An 18,626-nucleotide genomic window follows, 5' to 3' on the forward strand; every position below is an offset into this window, starting at 1 on the left:
CCTCTCCCTTCAAAGTTGATGTCCAGGTTCTTCTCACAGTTCTGCCCACTTAGAAGACTTCCCCTCACCACTGCTATAGTTTAGCATCATTCCATATTTTGTTTGTTTGTTTTTAATAGATCTTTATTGGATTATAATTACTTCACAATACTGTGTTAGTTTCTGTTGCACAACAAAGCGAATCAGCCATATGCATACACATGTCCCCATATCCCCTCCCTCTTGAGCCTCCCTCTCATCTTCCCTATCCCACCCCTCTAGGTCATTGCAAAGCACCGAGCCAATCTCCCTGTGCTATGCTGCTGCTTCCCACCAGCCAATCATTTTACACTTGGTAGTGTATATATGTCGATGTTACTCTTCACTTTGCCCCAGCTTTGCCCTCCCACCCCATGTCCTCAAGTCCGTTCTCTATGTCTACCTCTTTATTCCTGCCCTGCAACTAGGTTCATCAGTACCATTTTTTTTTCTAGATTCCATATATATGCGTTAGCATATGGTATTTGTTTTTCTCTTTCTGACTTACTTCACTCTGTATGACAGACTCTAGGTCCATCCACCTCACTACAAATAACTCAATTTTGTTTCTTTTTATGGCTGAGTAATATTCCATTGTATATATGTGCCACATCTTCTTTATCCATTCATCTGTCGATGGACATTTAGGTTGGTTCCATGTCCTGGTTATTGTAAATAGTGCTGCAATGAACATTGTGGTAAATGTATCTTTTTGAATTATGGTTTTCTCATGGTATATGTCCAGTAGTGGGATTGCTGGGTCATATGATAGTTCTATTTTTAGTTTTTTAAGGAACCTCCACACTGTTTTCCGTAGTGGTTGTATCAATTTACATTCCCACCAACAGTGCAGGAGGGTTCCCTTTTCACCACACCATTTCCAGCATTTATTGTTTCTAGATTTAATAGCCATTCTGACTGGTGTGAGGTGATACCTCATTGTAGTTTTGATTTGCATTTCTCTAATTAGTGATGTTGAGCATCTTTTCATGTGCCTCTTGGCCATCTGTACGTCTTTCTGAAAATGTCTATTTAGGTCTTCTGCCCATTTTTAAACTGGATTGTTTGGTTTTTTGCTATTGAGCTCCATGAGCTATTTGTATATTTTGGAGATTAATCCTTTGTCTGTTGTTTCATTTGCAAATATTTTCTCCCATTCTGAGGGTTGTCTTTTTGCCTTGTTTATGGTTTCCTTTACTGTGCAAAAGCTTTTAAGTTTAATTAAGTCCCATTTGTTTACTTTTGATTTTATTTCCGTCACTCTAGGAGGTGGGTCAAAAAAGATCTTGCTGTGGTTTATGTCAAAGAGAGTTTTTCCTATGTTTTCCTCTAAGAGTTTTAATAGGCTGTCTTTTCTCCATTGTATGTTCTTGCCTCCTTTGTTGTAAATTAGGTGACCATAGGTGCATGGGTTTATCTCTGGGCATTCTATCCTGTACCATTGATCTATATTTCTGTTTTTATGCCAGTACCATACTGTCTTGATTACTGTAGCTTTGTGGTATGCTTTGAAGTCGGGGAGCCTGATTCCTCCACCTCCGTTTTTCTTTCTCAAGATTGCTTTGGCTATTTGGGGTCTTTTGTGTTTCCATACAAATTGTAAAATTTTTTGTTCTGTGAAGAATGCCATTGGTAGTTTGATAGGGATTGCATTGAATCTGTAGATTGCTTTGGGTAGTATAGTCATTTTCACAAATTTGATTCTTCCAATCCAAGAACATGGTATATTTCTGCATCTGTTTATGTCATCTTTTATTTCTTTCATCAGTGTTTTACAGTTTTCTGAGTACAAGTTTTCCGCCTCCTTAGGCATGTTTATTCCTAGGTATTTTATTCTTTTTTGTTGCAATGGTAAATGGGAGTGTTTCCTTAATTTCTCTTTCTGATTTTTCATTGTAGGTGTATAGGAATGCAAGAGATTTCTGTGCATTCATTTTGTATCCCACAACCTTACCAAATTCATTGATTAGTTCTAGCAGTTTTCTGGTGGCATCTTTAGGATTTTCTATGTATAGTGTCATGTCATCAGCAAACAGTGACAGTTTTACTTCTTCTTTTCCAATTTGTATTCCTTTTATTTCTTTTTCTTCTCTGATTGCTGTGGCTAGGACTTCCAAAACTATGTTGAATAAGAGTGGCAAGAGTGGACATCCTTGTCTTGTTCCTGATCTTAGTGGAAATGCTTTCAGTTTTTCACCATTGAGTATGATGCTTGCTGTGGGTTTGTCATATTGGCCTTTACTATGTTGAGGTATGTTCCCTCTATGCCCACTTTCTGGAGAGTTTTTATCATAAATCGGTGTTGAATTCTGTCAAAAGCTTTTCCTGCATCTATTGAGATGATTATATGGTTTTTATTCCTTAATTTGTTACTGTGATGTATCACATTCATTGATTTGTGTATATTGAAGAATGCTTGCATCCCTGGGATAAATCGCACTTGATTATGGTGTCTGATCCTTTTAACGTGCTGTTGGATTCTGTTTGCTAGTATTTTGTTCAGGATTTTTGCATTTATGTTCATCAGTGATATTGGTCTATAATTTTCTTTTTTTGTGATATCTTTTTCTGGTTTTGGTATCAGGGTGATGGTGACTTTGTAGAATGAATTTGGGAGTGTTTCTCCCTCTGCAATTTTCTGGAAGTGTTTGACAAGGATTGGTGTTAGCCTTTCTCTAAATGTTTGATGGATTCACCTGTGAAGCCTTGTGGTCCTGGACTCTTGTTTGTTGGAAAATTTTAAATTATGGTTTCAATTTCATTACTTGTGATAGGTCTCTTTATATTTTCTAATTCTTCCTGGTTCAGTCTTGGAAAGTTGTACTTTTCCAAGAATTTTTCCATTTCTTCATGGTTGTCCATTTTATTGGCATACAGTTGTTTGCAGTAGTCTCTTATAATCCTTTGTATTTCTGCAGTGTCAGTTGTGATTTCTCCTTTTTCATTTCTAATTTTATTGATTTGCATCCTCTCCCTTTTTTTCTTGATGAGTCTGGCTAAGGGTTAATCAATTTTGTTTAACTTCTCAAAGAACCAGCTTTTAGTTTTATTGATCTTTGCTATTGTTTTCTTCGTTTACATTTCATTTATTTCTGCTCTGATTTTTATGATTTCTTTCCTTCTACTGGCTTTGGGTTTTATTTGTTCTTCTCTAGTTGTCTTAAAGGTAGGGTTAGATTGTTTACTTGAAATTTTTCTTGTTTCTTGAGGTGAGATTGAATTGCTATAAACTTCCCTCTTAGAACGGCTTTTGCTGTGTCCCATAGGTTTTGGGTCATCGTATTTTCTTTGTCATTTGTTTCTATGTATTTTTTTATTTCTTCTTTGATTTCTTCAGTGATCTCTTGGTTATTTAGTAGCGCACTGTTTAACCTCCATGTGTTTCTGTTTTTTATGGTTTTTTTCCTGTAATTGAGTTCCAATCTCATAGCGCTGTGGTCAGAAAAGATGCTTGATATGATTTCAAATTTCTTAAATTTTCTGAGGCTTGATTTGTGACCCAAGATGTTATCTATCCTGGAGAATGTTCTGTGTGCACTTGAGAAGAAAGTGAATTCTGCCAGTTTTGGGTGGAATGTTCTATAAATATCAGTTAAATCTACCTGGCCTATTGTGTCATTTAAAGCTTGTTTCCTTATTTATTTTATGTTTGGATGATCTGTCCATTGGTGTAAGTGGGGTGTTAAAGTCCCCTACTATTATTGTGTTACTGTCGATTTCTCCTTTCATGGTTGTTAGCATTTGCCTTATGTATTGAGGTGCTCCATGCTGGGTGCATAAACATTTATAATTGTTATATCTTCTTCTTGGATTGATCCTTTGATCATTATGTAGTGTCCCTCCTTATCTCTTGTAACAGTCTTTATTTTAAAGTCTATTTTATCTGATACAAGTATTGCTACTCCAGCTTTCTTTTGATTTCCATTTGCATGGAATATCTTTTTCCATCCCCTCACTTTCAGTCTGTAAGTGTCCCTGGGTCTGAAGTGGGTCTCTTGTAGACAGCATATACACAGGTCTTGTTTTTGTATCCATTCAGCTAGTCTGTGTTTTTTGGTTGGAGCATTTAATCCATTTACATTCAAGGTTATTATCGATAAGTATGTTCCTATTAACATTTTCTTAATTCTTTTGGGTTTGTTTCTGTGGGTCTTTTTCTTCTCTTGTGTTTCCCACCTAAAGAAGTTTCTTTAGCATTTGTTGTAAAGCTGGTTTGGTGGTGCTGAATTCTCTTAGCTTTTGCTTGTCTGAAAAGCTTTTGACTTCTCCATCGAATCTGAATGAGATCCTTGCTGGGTAGAGTATGTTGGTTGTAGGTTTTTCTCTTTCATCACTTTAAGTATATCCTCTCACTCCCTTCTGGCCTGCAGAGTTTCCACTGAAAAATCAGCTGATAACCTTATGGGTATTCCTTTGTATGTTATTTTTTGTTTTTCCCTTGCTGCTTTTAATATTTTTTCTTTGAATTTAATTTTTGTTAGTTTGATTAAGATGTGTCTTAGTGTGTTTTTCCTATGGTTTATCCTGTATGTGACTCTCTGTGCTTCCTGGACTTGGGTGACTATTTCCTTTCCCATGTTAGGGAATTTTTCGACTATAATCTCTTCAAATATTTTCTCAGATCGTTTCTTTTTGTCTTCTTCTTCTGGGACCCCTATAATTCGAATGTTGGTGTGTTTAGTGTTGTCCCAGAGGTCTCTGAGGTTGTCTTCAATTCTTTTCATTCTTTTTTCTTTATTCTGTTCCTCGGAGGTTATTCCCACCATTTTGTCTTCCAGCTCACTTATTCATTTTTCTGCCTCAGTTATTCTGTTATTGATTCCTTCTAGTGTATTTTTCACTTCAGTTATTGTGTTGTTCATCTCTGCTTGTTCGTTCTGTAGTTCTTCTAGATCTTTGTTAAACATTTCTTGTGTTTTCTCAACCCGGGTCTCCATTCTATTTCTGAGATTCTGGATCATCTTTACTATCATTACTCTGAATTCTTTTTCAGGTAGATTGCCTATTTCCTCTTCATTTATTTGGTCTTGTAGGTTTTTACCTTGCTCCTTCATCTGTGACATATTTTTTTGCCGTCTCTCTTTTTTTTTTTTTTTAATGAGTGGAATTGTGTTCCTTTCTTACTGGTTGTTTGGCCTAAGGTTTCCAACACTGGAGTTTGTAGGCTCTTGGGTAGAGCTGGGTCTTGGTGCTGAGATGAGGAACTCTGTGAGACCTCACTCCGATGAATATTCCCTGGGGTCTGAGGTTCTCTGTTAGTCCAGTGGTTGGGACTCGGAGCTCCCACTGCAGGAGCTTCAGCCTGACCCCGGGCTCATGAACGAAGATCCCGCAAGCCACGTGTGGTGGCAAAAAAAAAAAAAGAGAACAATAACAAAGTAAAAAATAAAATTAGACTAAGTAACTAACAGATATGTTAGAAAGGATATAAAAATAAAACTATAGATGAATCAACAACTGGAAGGTACATCAATACCACAATAGTAAAAAAGAGGAGGAGGGAAAAGAAAAACAAAAAAAGGGGGGGGGGGAAAGGTCTTGGCTGTGGAGGGCGGGGCCTAAGGGCTAGGTTTAAGCAGTGAGTGGGGCCTACGCTTAGGACCCACAGGGCTGGAAAAGGCCCTGGGTGCTGTAGGCTGTGGGGCTTAGGCTCAAGGAATAGAAGGGACCCAGGTGTGCCTCCCATCCCTGGTCTCAGAGGGCAGGGGACCTCACCTGGGAGCTCAGGAGGCTCCTGGTGCCCGAGTGGGTGGGGAAATCACCCTTCGCTCCTCTCCCACTCCTCCCCGAGGGCCCGTTACGTCTGTCTTTCTTGTTCTCCCCTCGGCTTCCTTCCTATGCCACCAAGGACCCACACAACCTTTACGGAGTCAATTCCTCTTTAAACCAAGTCTAAGCTTTTTCCTCCTCCATCATCTATCCTACAGACCATTCCCCCAGTAAAGTCATGTAGGTGTAAGCTAAAGGAGACATGTTACTGTAAAAGAGATGGTGACATGGGGGTCTAGATCCCTTTTTTATGTTGCTTACTTGTTCCTTTTAAATCTCCCCAAGCTTGGTCTCTGACCTATCGTTTTCATTATATAATAGATTACTGCTAAATTAGCTAATAATGGACAGCTCTTGTCACATAGTCACTTGATGTCTCGTGGACATGTGCTCAATAGCATGGCAGGAGATGCTTTTCAAAAAGCATGTAGCTCTGTGCTGCAGAAAGTATGACTTTGCTCCAGAACCCCAGGGTGTTTGTGCTACAGCTCTCTCATTAGGGCTTGTAAGAGATTCCTCTTACTGTTTTTATCTACCATGGATACTCTACTACCAAGGGATCTGCCAAATCATATGATCTGAGCAGCAGGGCAATTTACATTGCAGCCTGGACCTACAGCATAATCATCCTCACTTAAATCTGACAACCTTCTAAATTCCCCAGTAAATGGTGTGGAGCAGTATATACTGTTTCCAAAATCCAAATAGACCCATCAAGTGTTGTGTCTCTTTCTCAGTCATATGGAGTAAGGTATAATAACTTGTCCTTTACTTAGCAGGGTTGTCTCATCAATCCCTAGACCACTGGAATCTTGAAGATGTCAATGATGTGGCAGGTGTCTGAATCTTTACAGGCCTTTTCTTCCACTCTCTGGCAAGTATATATCTTACTAGAGCATCAAGAGTATTTGTCATTTCCTGCTTGCCAAGTCTGACTAGTATGGCATCAATATACTATATATATGGTATCATGACAAGCATAATGGTTTTATGGACTGTCAAGACAACTGAGGTCCCTGAAGATTATTTTGACAAAATTCAGGAGCATTAACATAGACTCCAGATGGCTTGTATGTACTGCTGGCCCTAGTAAATGTTTTAAATTGAAGTATAGTTGATTTACAATGTTCTATTAGTTTCTGGTGTGCAGCAAAGTGATTCACTGATTATATATATATATATATATATATTTTTTTTTTTTTTCATATTCTTTTCCATTATGGTTTATTACAGGATATTGAATATAGTTCCCTGTGCTATACAGTAGGATGTTGTTGTTTATCTACTTTATATATAGTAGTTTGTATCTGCTAATCCCAAACTCCTAATTTATCCTCCCCCCTGCCCCACTTTGGTAACCATAAGTTTGTTTTCTAAGTCTTTGAGTCTATTCCTGTTTCCTAAATAAGTTCACTTACGTCGTATTTTAGATTACACATATAAGTGATCACATATGGTATTTGTCTTTCTCTTTCTGACTTACTTCACTTAGTATGATAATCTCTAGGTCCATCCATGTTGCTGCAAATGGCATTATTTCATTTTTTTGTTTTGTTTTTTTATGGCTGAGTAGTAGTCCATTGTGTATATACCTCATCTTTTTTATTCATTCATCTGTTGATGGACATTTAGGTTGCCACGTTTTTCTCCTAATCTTTGAAATATTTTTTCCCTAAAATTGAAGGCATTTCTTTTTTTTTCTTTTTTTTCTTTTTTTGGCTGTGACGCATGGCTTGTGGGATCTTAGTTCCCCAACCAGGGATCAAACCTGGGCCCATGGCAGTGAAAGCCCATATCCTAACCACTGGACCGCCAGGGAATTCCCTGAAGGTACATTTCTGACCATGCCCAGCAGGCCCAGATTTTACTAATTCCAAGCTGACATGCTCACTTCTTCTGTCATTTTTCAAATCCATTAATTGTCAATCAGAATAAAATCCAAAGTAGCAGCTCTCTACATTACTTACATCATTATCCTGGTATTCAGCCCCCTTTTAAATCAACTGCTCTATTTTTAGCAGAATAGAATGTCTAGTAGCTGACTGGAGAGTTGAAATCATCCATCACTACTGTACCATGCCTTTGTACCAATTTCCTGATCAGTATTAAGAAAGACTTGTCCACAAATAGTTGGTATGGCCCATAGTATCTCCTACAGTTAAATCACTTGTTTATCTCTTCTTTAATCCTCACTCAATTGAGTGTCATCATGCTTCTTCTCCCAGGTTTCATTTAGTATAACTTCTTAAGCTACATTTATTTTTGTACATCTATTCCTGAACAAGGGATTCAATAATCACCCATTGGTGTATTTCACAGATGAGTCTTATTCCACCAAGCCTCAGTGAAACTTCTTAGTACAAACTGTTCTCTTAAAAAAAACCTCAAAAATTTCCTTAGAAGTAGAATCATGAGTAACAAAAATAGGTCTCCAGAATCTTAGGCTGTCAAAATGCATTATACCCAACTTCTCTCATCTTCCTAGTTCCCCACATCCCTACAACATGTCAGTAGGTACAGAGAACAAAACCAGATATTTATTGAATTACACAATTCTTTCAGTAAGCTCATCATCATTTTGTTTGAGAAACTTTTACTAATCTGCTAAGTAAACTTCAAGCTTTGATAGAGGAAATGGTGTATTTTATATGACACAGAGTAATGAAATGAAAATTTAATATTTTCATTATTGTATCTGTACTTTTTCATTTTGATTAAATATCTTCCTTATAGGTGAAATTTGTTTTCTTTCAAACTGGTCTTAGTTTCTTTTAGACTTGAGCTTATGAGTCCATGTTGGTTTTCATTACTTGGTTAAATAACCAGAGCCACTGACAGTAGTGTTTGAAATAGTGATCCCAGCTCTAACAAAAGTTTGACCTAATTTACAATGTATTAATTCTAAAATTTTCTAGTACTCCTTCACCTTTAAATTATACCTTGCTTTCATTCTATAGCTGTTTTGTCAATCCATTAAGTACAAAACGAGTTTGGCGCCTCCTAGGTCTTAAAAATCTTCCCTTTAGAGAGGCACAGATTTAAGAACAATACCCCTCTTCTCTGCCCACAAAAAGTTGTTTTATTTGTCCTGAGTAAGAATGCACTGTGTTCACTCTGCCTATTAGTGTATACTTTCTTTTTTTTTAACTTTATGTGTATAGCAAGCTGTAGGGCTTTATCTTCAGACAGCAAACTGACTCCTCAAAAGAGAGCCATGTCATGGTATTCCCTCATGATGCTACTGTGGCCTATGGCTTGATCCTCAGCTTTGCAGATAACAAAATCTAGTCATTCAGAAAATCTGATTCATGGCAATCATTCATGAAAGACTGATACTTAACACAAATACTAATTTATAAGTGAAATTTACTAGACAGTCATACTGGCACATTATTATATCCTCATTTTACTAATAAAAAGTTGTGTGGGAAGCAAAGGTATAATTACAAGGTTACATGGTAACCATGAAATTAGAACAAAGTGGAATTAATTGGACATCTACTGAAAACAAAATATGGTCTCATCTATTATGCATGCATCTCTTGAATAGTTTTAAAGTAAAGCAAAGGTTTAGAATGGCCAGTTAGGGTATCTATACTGTTAGTTTTGCCTCTCTGGCTAAGGTGACAACTGACAACCAGGGTGAATTTAAAGGATATAAATAGACATTTCTCCAAAAATGACATACAGATGGCCAACAAACACATGAAAAGATGCTCAACATCACTAACCATTAGAGAAATGCAAATCAAAACCACCATGAGGTATCACCTCACACCGGTCAGAATGGCCATCATCAAAAAATCCAGAAACAGTAAATGCTAGAGAGGGTGTGGAGAAAAGGGAACCCTCCTGCACTGTTGGTGGGAATGTAAATTGATACAGCCACTACAGAGATTCCCTAAAACACTAAAAATAGAACTACCATATGACCCAACAATCCCACTACTGGGCATACAGCCTGAGAAAACCATAATTCAAAAAGATGTATGTACCACAATGTTCATTGCAGCACTATTTACAATAGCCAGGACATGGAAACAACCTAAATGTCCATTGACAGATGAATGGATAAAGAAGATGTGGCACATATATACAATGGAATATTACTCAGCCATAAAAAGGAACGAAATTGAGTTACTTGTAGTGAGGTGGATGGACCTAGAGTCTGTCATACAGAGTGAAGTAAGTTAGAAAGAGAAAAACAAATACCGTATGCTAATGCATATATATGGAATCTAGAAAAATGGTACTGATGAACCTAGTGGTAGGGCAGGAATAAAGACGCAGACGATGAGAATGGACTTGAGGACATGGTGGGGAACGGGAGGCTGGGACGTAGTGACAGAGTAGCATTGACATATATACAGTACCAAATGTAAAATAGCTAGCTAGTGGGAAGCTGCTGCATAGCACAGGGAGATCGGCTCAGTGCTTTGTGACGACCTAGAGGGGTGGGATAGGGAGGGTGGGAGGGAGGCTCAAGAGGGAGGGGACATGGGGATGTATGTATGAATATAGCTGATTCACTTTATTGTACAGCAGAAACTAACACAACATTGTAAAGCAATTATACTCCAATAAAGATGTATTAAAAAAAAAAAGGACATAAAGCATTCATGGGGGCGGTTCTGGGATATGCCTGGGAAATGCCCAAAAAAGCTAGATTTCTTGCAGGCACATGAGAAGGGAGGGGAAATGAAACGGAAGCAGCTAGTTTAATGAACTCTTTCAAGAATCTGGGCCATGTAAGTGCATGACAAGATGGGTAGCTAGACTGAGGATGTGGGATTGAGGATAAGGTTTTTCTTTTTTAGGTTAGGTGAGACTTGGATATGTTTAATGTTGATGAGAAAAAGCTAGTGCACAGGAAAAGACTGACAATAGAGATGAGACGAGATAACTGATGAAGGAAGTCCCTGAGAATACAGAAAGGGATCCAAAATACAGGTAAACAGATTACCTAGAGGGAAACCTAGACTTCACTCAGATGACAAAGAGTGCAGATTAAGTTTGTAAATGTAGGAGCAGGAAATTGTAGGAATTCTCTTCTGATGGCTGCCATTCATTCTTTGAAGCAGGAGGTAAAGTCACCTGCTAAATATGTATCTGTGTGTGGGTGTCATGACAGACTTAAGAGAAGTAGTTAAGATTTGATCCAAGTGGAGATAAAGATTAATACAAAGAATTTTTAGGCAATGGTGTAAAATTAGGGTAAGGTTAAGCTACTTTACAAAGAGATCCTCAAAATTCAGTTGCTTAAAAAGACAGAATTTTATTTCTCTCTCATGTAATAGTCCAAGGAAAGTGCTCCAGGTCACATAGGCATGCAGGTTCTTTCTATATTGTTTTTCTGCCATCTCCTATGGTGTTTTCCTCATCTATATGATTGAAGTTGGGTTGCAGGCAATTCCAGCTCTAGAGAAAGGAGAAGAACTTGGAGGAGCATGTACGTAATATTTTAATGCCCACACCTGAAGTTTTACACATTTCTGCTTGTAGTCTTCTGGTGAGAACTTAGTCACTGGAGAGGCTGGGAAATACAGTGCCTGGCCACTGGCCCAGCTAAAACTCTGTAATTATAGAAAAAGGAAAAGAACTGATTTTGGTGAAAAATTAGTAGTCTTCACCACAGCACGGCTGTATGCTTTTCTCAATATATAACAACTTAAATATAGGGGAAAAAAAGGATAGATAATGAATTCAGTAAAGCTTTTCCGTGTAACCAAAGAACTAACAATTTCAGGATAATGGCAAGGGAGTGATTTGAAGAGACAGACCATCATAATATCTAGGTTGAATAAGAAAATGAATAATAACTGCAGGTAACAGTTAGCATTCACTGTTCACTTACTATGTGCCAGGTAGTATTCTAAGTGCTCTAAGTGTATTTGACTTGTTTAATACTCATAACAACCATTTAAGGTATGTGCCGTTATTCTACTTTATAATTAAGGAAACAAAGGCACAGAGAGATTAAATAACTTGCCCAAAGTGACACAGTAAATTGGTGGCAAAGTCAGGCTCTGAACTGGTTCAGAAGTAATCTGGTCTAAAGCCCACACTCTTGACCTCATCATTATACTGCCTCAATGATAGCAGTTATTGTCTATTGAGTATTTACTCTTTTCAGGTAGTATACTAGTGTTTCATGTGCATTATCTAATTTTATCTTCACCATAAGCTGCTGAGGTAGCTACTGCTTCTATTTTACATTTAAGGAGACTAAAGTTCAGTTATTCAATAACTAGCTCCACGTCATGTGCTTATAATAAAAGTGAAGAAACAAGGATCAAATCCAGATCTATATTATCTCAAAGCCCATTTCTTCTTTCTAAATATCTAAATTTTTATTATTAATATAGAATTTATGAACAGTGAAATTCAGCTATTGTAAGCACATAAGTCAATGAGTTTTGTCAAACGTATATACCTATGTAGCAAACAACCTAATCAGGATAGAACATTTCTATCATCTCAGAAAGTTTCCTCCTGTCCCTCTTCTTTTTTTTTAAAGCACCTTTTTTTTTTTTAAAGATTGTCATTTAAATTTTATTTATTTATTTATTTGTTTGTTTGTTTGTTTGGCTGCTTTGGGTCTTCGTTGCTGTGCGCGGGCTTTCTCTAGTTGCGGTGAGCGGGGGCTATTCTTCGTTGCGATGCGCGGGCTTCTCATTGCGGTGGCTTCTTTTGCTGCGGAGCACAGGCTCTAGGTGTGTGGGCTTCAGTAGTTGTGGCACATGGCCTCAGTAGTTGTGTCTCATGGGCTCTAGAGTGCAGGCTCAGTAGTTGTGGCGCAAAGGCTTAGTTGCTCCGCGGCATGTGGGATCTTCCCAGACCAGGGATCGAACCAGGGTCCCATACATTGGCAGGCGGATTCTTAACCACTGTGCCACCAGGGAAGTCCCCCCTGTCCCTTTTCTATTCAATTCCCCACCCTTGAGAGACAAGCACTGTTTTGATTTCTATTATATATCAGTTTTGTTTGTTCTTAAAATTCATATAAATGGAGTCATATAGTATTTAGTTTTATGTACAGCTTTTTGCATTCAGTATATTTTTGATATGTATCCATTTATTCTGTATAACAGTTTATTCTTTTTATAGTACTTAACTGTGAATGTATCAAGTTGCCTATTCATTCTTATACTCATGGACATTTGAGTTTTTCTAGTTTTTGGCTATAAATGAGAAATGGTACTATGAACATTAATGTATAAGTCTTTTGGTATACGTATATTTTCATTTCTTTTGGCTAAATACCTAGGAGTGGTATTGCTGGATCATATAATAGCTCTGTGTAGAAATTAAAAGGAACTGCCAAAGAATTTTCCAAAGTGATTCTAGATGTTCCACATCATTTGGTGTTACCAGTTATTTTAATATTAGCTATTCTTTTTTTTTGTTTATTTGTTAATATTAGCTGTTCTCATGGGTAGCCTATTGTGGTTTTATTTTTATTTTCTTAATGACTAAAGATGTTGAACACTTTTAAATGTGCACATGACCACTCACATATGTTATTCTGTGAAGTATCTGTTTAAGTCTTTTACCCTTTTTTTTGTTTTTTGGCCATGCTGTGCAGCATGCGGGATCTTAGTTCCCCAACCAGGGATTGAACCCAGGCCCCCTTCATTGGGAGCATGGAGTCTTAACCACTGGACAGCCAGGGAAGTCCCCTTACCTATTTTTAAATTGGGATTTAAAATTTTCTTTTAATTTATAGTGAGTTTTTTACAAATTTTGAATGCAAGTTTTCTGTCTCATATATTTATAGCTCTCTCTCTGTAGTATGTGTTTTCATTTTCTTAATGCTGAGAGATTTAAGAGAAGCTTTTCATTTTGATCAAGTCACTCATTAACTTTTATAACTAATGCTCTTTGGGTCCTAAGAAATCTCTACATACTCCGAAGTCATGAAGTTATTCTCCTATGTTTCTCCTAGAATCTTTAAAGTTTTAGATTTTACATTTAGGTCTATAATCCACCCTGACTTAATTTTAAAATATAATATGAGGTAGAAATGAGATTATTTTTTTCCCCCTTAAGTTTCTCCAACAGTTCCATCATTATTTGTTGAGGGCTTTCCTTTCAACATTTAATTACTTTGGTGCCTTGCTGAAAATCAGTTAAATATATACCTTTACATATTATATATATATAAATATATATTAAATCATATAAATATATAAATACATAATCTGTTACGTTCCACTGATATATTTATGAACTCTTTTTAGTTCTATTGAATTGTAACTTCATAATAATTCTTGAAATCAGGTAGTATAGTGTAAGTCCTCCAACTTTGTTCTTTTTCAAGATTATTTGTCTCCTCTAGGTCTTTGACATTTCCAATTAACTGTTAGAATCAGCTTGTCGAAGTCTTTAAAAAAATCTATTGGAATTTTGTTTGGGTCTGCATTGAATCTATACATCAATTTGAGACAGAACTGACATCTTAGCAATATTGAACATCATTAATGTGGTATATATTCTCTTTCTCTTTAAATCTTTGTCTTGGTAGTGTTTTGAACCTTTTAATATACAGGTCTTCATGTCTTACATTAAATTTTTTCCTAGGTACTTTATGTTGCTTATTGTTGATATGAAAAAGGTTTTAGTGATTTGAATAGAAGATCAAACCAGTCACAACATTCCCTTAAGCCAAAGCATAATCAAGGCCCTAATTCTCTTCAATTTGGTGGAGGCTGAGAGGTGAGGAAGCTACAGAAGAAAAGTTTGAAGCTAGCAGAGGCTGGTTCATGAGGTTTAAGGAAAGACACCATCTCCCAACATCAAAGTACAAGGTGAAGCAGCAAGCGCTGATGTAGAAGCTGCAAGTTATCCAGAAGATCTAGCTAAGATAATTAATGAAGGTGGCTACACTAAACAATAGACTTTAAGCACAGACTAAACAGCCTTCTATTGGAAGAAGATGCCATCAGGACTTTCATAGCTAGAGAGGAGAAGTCAATACCTGGTTTCAAAGCTTCAAAGACAGGCTGACTTTCTTGTCAGGGGCTAACGCAGCTGTGACTTGAAGTTGAAGCCAATGCTCATTTACCATTCTGAAAATCCTACGGCACTTAAGAATTATGCTAAATCTACTCTGCCTGCACTCTGTAAATGCAACAATAAATCCTGGATGACAGTACATCTGTCTACAACATGGTTTACTGAATATTTGAATCCCACTGTTGAGACCTACTGCTCAGAAAAAAAGATTCCTTTCAAAATATTACTGCTCATTTACAACACACCTGGTCACCAAGAGCTTGGATGGAGATGTACAATGAGATTAATGTTGCCTTCATGACTGCTTAACACAACGTCCATTCTGCAGTCCATGGATCAAGTGTTATTATTTGAGAAATAAATTTTGTAAGGCTATAGCTGCCATAGTGAGTGATTCCTCTGATAGATCTGCGCAAAGTAAACTGAAAACCTGCTGGAAAGGATTCACCATGCTAAATACCATTAAGAACATTTGTGATTCATGGGAGGACAAAATATTAACACTCATAAGAATTTGGAAGAAGTTAATCCCAAACCTCCTGGATGACTTGGAGGGGTTTAAGACTTTAGTGGAGGAAGCAGCAAGAGAACTAGAATCAGAAGTGGAGCCTGAAGTTTTGACTGAATTGTCACAATCTCATGATAAAACTTGAATGAATGAGGGGTTACTTCTTATGGATGAGCGAAGAGAGTAGTTCCTTGGGATGGAATCTACTCCTCGTGAAGATGCTGTAAAGACTGTTGAAGTGACAACAAAGGATTTAGAATATTATATAAACTTAGGTGATAAAGCAGGATTTGAGAGGATTGACTCCAATTCTGAAAGAAGTCCTACTGTGGGTAAAATGCTGTCAAACAGCACTGCATGCTACAGGAAATTGTTTGTTAAAGGAAGGGTCCATCTGTGCGGCAATCTTCATTGTTGTCTTATGTTAAGAAATTGCCACAGACACCCCAGCCTCAGCCACTACCAAGACAGAGGAAAGATCCTCCACCAGAAAAAAGATAATGAATGCTGAAGGCTCAGATAATGGTTAGTATTTGTTAGCAATAAAGCAGTTTAAAATTAAGGCATGTACATTGATTTTTTTTAGACATAATGCTACACAGACTAACATACATAGTTATGTAAACATAACTTTGATTATGCTTGATTTGTTTACTGTGCTATTCACTTTTTTGCAGTGGTCTGGAACTGCACTAGCAATAAAGCATTTTAAAATTAAGGCATGTACAAGACTGTCATGTGGATTAAATGAGTTAACAAATATAAAATGCCTAAAATAGTGCTTGATAAATGGTAAACATTCAACAAAAGCTAGCCATTATTAATACAATTATGAACCTGTGGCAGAATGAGCTCTAAATTCATGTTACTTGTTTTAAAAATAAAGTATCACTAGAAAAATAAGCAAATAATATGGTAGACTGAATGTACTTATTATGCATTTTAACAATGATTTCTACATAAAAAATAAAGAAAAGGAAAGTAGCAAGTTTAAACCAAAACAATAAAGTGAATTAATTTTCACAAAAAGTATAAGTAAGCTTTAGAAGAAAGAACTTTCTTTAAAAATCTTAAAATTTATTCAAAATATAAAATTTATTCAAAAGCAATAAAATAACAGTTTCTATGAAGTATGAACTCTATATAATAAGTAAACACAGCACAGTACCAAAAATTCCATTTTTCATCACATCAACGTCTTCTTTTAATTACAAATTTTCTCCCTGGAATAATGCAAATTAATAGATTATTATTTGAAATATTGATTTAGCATTAAAAGTCCACTATAATAATGAGGGGCATAATTTAAAGCAAGAATGGAAAATATTTAGTCAGTTGAAAAACATGAATCAGAATGTCAGTAATGGACCACATCGATAGAAAAAGCAAATAAATCTGGTTGGGGGATTAGGAGGGAGTGCAAAATTGAATTAAATTGATTTTAAAAACAAAAACAGATGACAATAAAAATAAGATATTTAGACATCGGTGTCACTTTATGGTTCAACTGAAGGCACAGTAAGAAAGATAGATGAAGGGCTACATGAAAAAAGTCAATGAAAAAGAGAGAAGAGAGAAAAAAACAGAGCAGGACAGGAAAAAGACAAGAGAGAAATGTTGCACAAAGAAGTAGCACAACATACAGAAGTAGAAAAATAGAGGGAAAGTCTCAGGAGATTCTAAAACTATAGGTCAAATATTCTTGTCATATCTTGGTCTTTGCTTGGGCCAGGAATTTGAAAATATTATCATGTCTCTAGGTATTTACCTGTACTCCTACTTCATCTTGTTTTTTTGTTTTCCACTTTTGTTACCCAATCACTGATTTTATCAGTTCTCATTTTTCATCTTGTTGCATGGTATACAGGACCATATTTTGTAAACTACTTTTCTTTTTGAAAATAAGAGGGATAAATAATACTCCTTTCAACTTCCTAATAAACTGTGAATTAGCTAATTAATTCACAACACTTCTACTGCTCTAATCTAAAACAGGAGTTCTTAACTCGAAGTCTGTGAACTCCTTGAAACTGTGTTCAAAATTGTGTGCATGTGTAACTTTTTGTGAGTTTTGAAGCTTTTGTCGGAGTCTGAAAGCAAAATACTACCGTGGTAGAGGCTTTATTGTGAATGGAATTGCCAACATAGTTAACCATTAAGAAAATCAGTATTGGGGCTGATCTTCTTGTTCCAAGAAAGGAAGCTAACACTTATTTAACATTTCTCACATACCAATTTCTATGTTCTTTCTGCTGCACCAGTGGACTTTAAGATTGCACTCTTTGGAGCAGGGCTAATGGACGTCCTAAGCACAGTCCAATAGTGATGGCCCCAGCCCTTCCATTGCTTAAAATAAAGAGCTTTATTTTACACCTTTACACATATTAACTGATGAGTTAAATGCTATCAGGACTCAGCCCGCTGGTTTTTACTCTCTACAGAAGTGAAACTCACACCATGAATTGGAAACAAATGTAAATATCTGACAACACCTTCAAACCAAACTTTAAAACTTTAGTCATTCACCATACCAAAGAAAGATTTTTTTAACAGTGTAGATTAAATTGGAATATGGCAGATAAAGACAATAACAAAAAAGTCTACTATAGTCAAGTGTGGCAGTGAAAGGGTTAAAGGCATGATAGCTAGGGCAAAAAACTCTGTGGTGCTCCCCTTCCCTTGGTGCCCTAAGCTTCTGCTTATTTTCCTTAAAAGTTAATCCAAGGCTGCTCTGTAGTTTTTGCATGAGCAGCCATGAAAGAGGTGAGCAAGTAATTGGGTAAAGCTCAGACACAATTCACCCTCAATCAGATAAACTATCTTTGTATCTGATTGACATATTTGTGTTTCTTTATAACATTTCACTTAAACAAGTCTCCTTGGCTTTTTAAAAGAGCTTAAAAAGTCTGCTTTTAAATCAGAGACCAACCCAATGTCTACTTTAGTGATGGGTGAAACAAGCTGAGGATAAGAACTAGCCTGTACATCAAGGTTCTACACCCCAATTTAAAATACTTCATGTCAAATTTTACAAAGTGGTACACAGTTATTAATGCAATGCACATGTAAATGACCATGAAGGTAGTTAAAGAGTAAAACCATAGCAAGTCAAAGTTTCTTTCAATAGTAGCTCTGAATTTTCTTACTTTCCATTAGAAAAAAACAGTGAAATTAGAAAAGAAAAAAAATGGAGGCCCTACAGAAAAAAGCATTGAGAAGACATCTTCAGCCACCTTTTCCTCAAGATTAGGTATAATCAGTAAGTAATGACCATTAGAAAATTGAAAAAAACCCACAGATGAGCATTTATCAAGCA

The 18,626-nt window shown here is 36.5% G+C and overlaps 1 protein-coding gene across 9 annotated transcripts in view; it reads right to left on the bottom strand.

Moving 5' to 3' along the window:
• The window catches only part of CCDC18 (coiled-coil domain containing 18), a 127,196-nt gene that overhangs the window by 668 nt on the left and 107,902 nt on the right, over positions 1-18,626 (bottom strand). For 4 of the 9 annotated variants that reach the window (XM_082476249.1, XM_082476248.1, XM_082476250.1 and 1 more), the window contains one exon: positions 97-11,360. The exons of 1 other annotated variant lie outside the window; for it this stretch is intronic. In XM_082476249.1, the coding sequence (XP_082332375.1) occupies positions 11,169-11,360 (192 nt within the window). In that variant the 3' untranslated portion in view covers positions 97-11,168. Of the gene's footprint in view, positions 1-96; positions 11,361-16,388; positions 16,534-18,626 lie in introns of those variants that run through there. 4 more of the 9 variants (XM_082476255.1, XM_082476253.1, XM_082476254.1 and 1 more) reach the window with 4 other exon arrangements.

Source organism: Balaenoptera physalus (assembly GCF_965194825.1).
Source record: "Balaenoptera physalus genome assembly, chromosome: 1".
NCBI classification, from domain to species: Eukaryota; Metazoa; Chordata; class Mammalia; order Artiodactyla; family Balaenopteridae; genus Balaenoptera; species Balaenoptera physalus.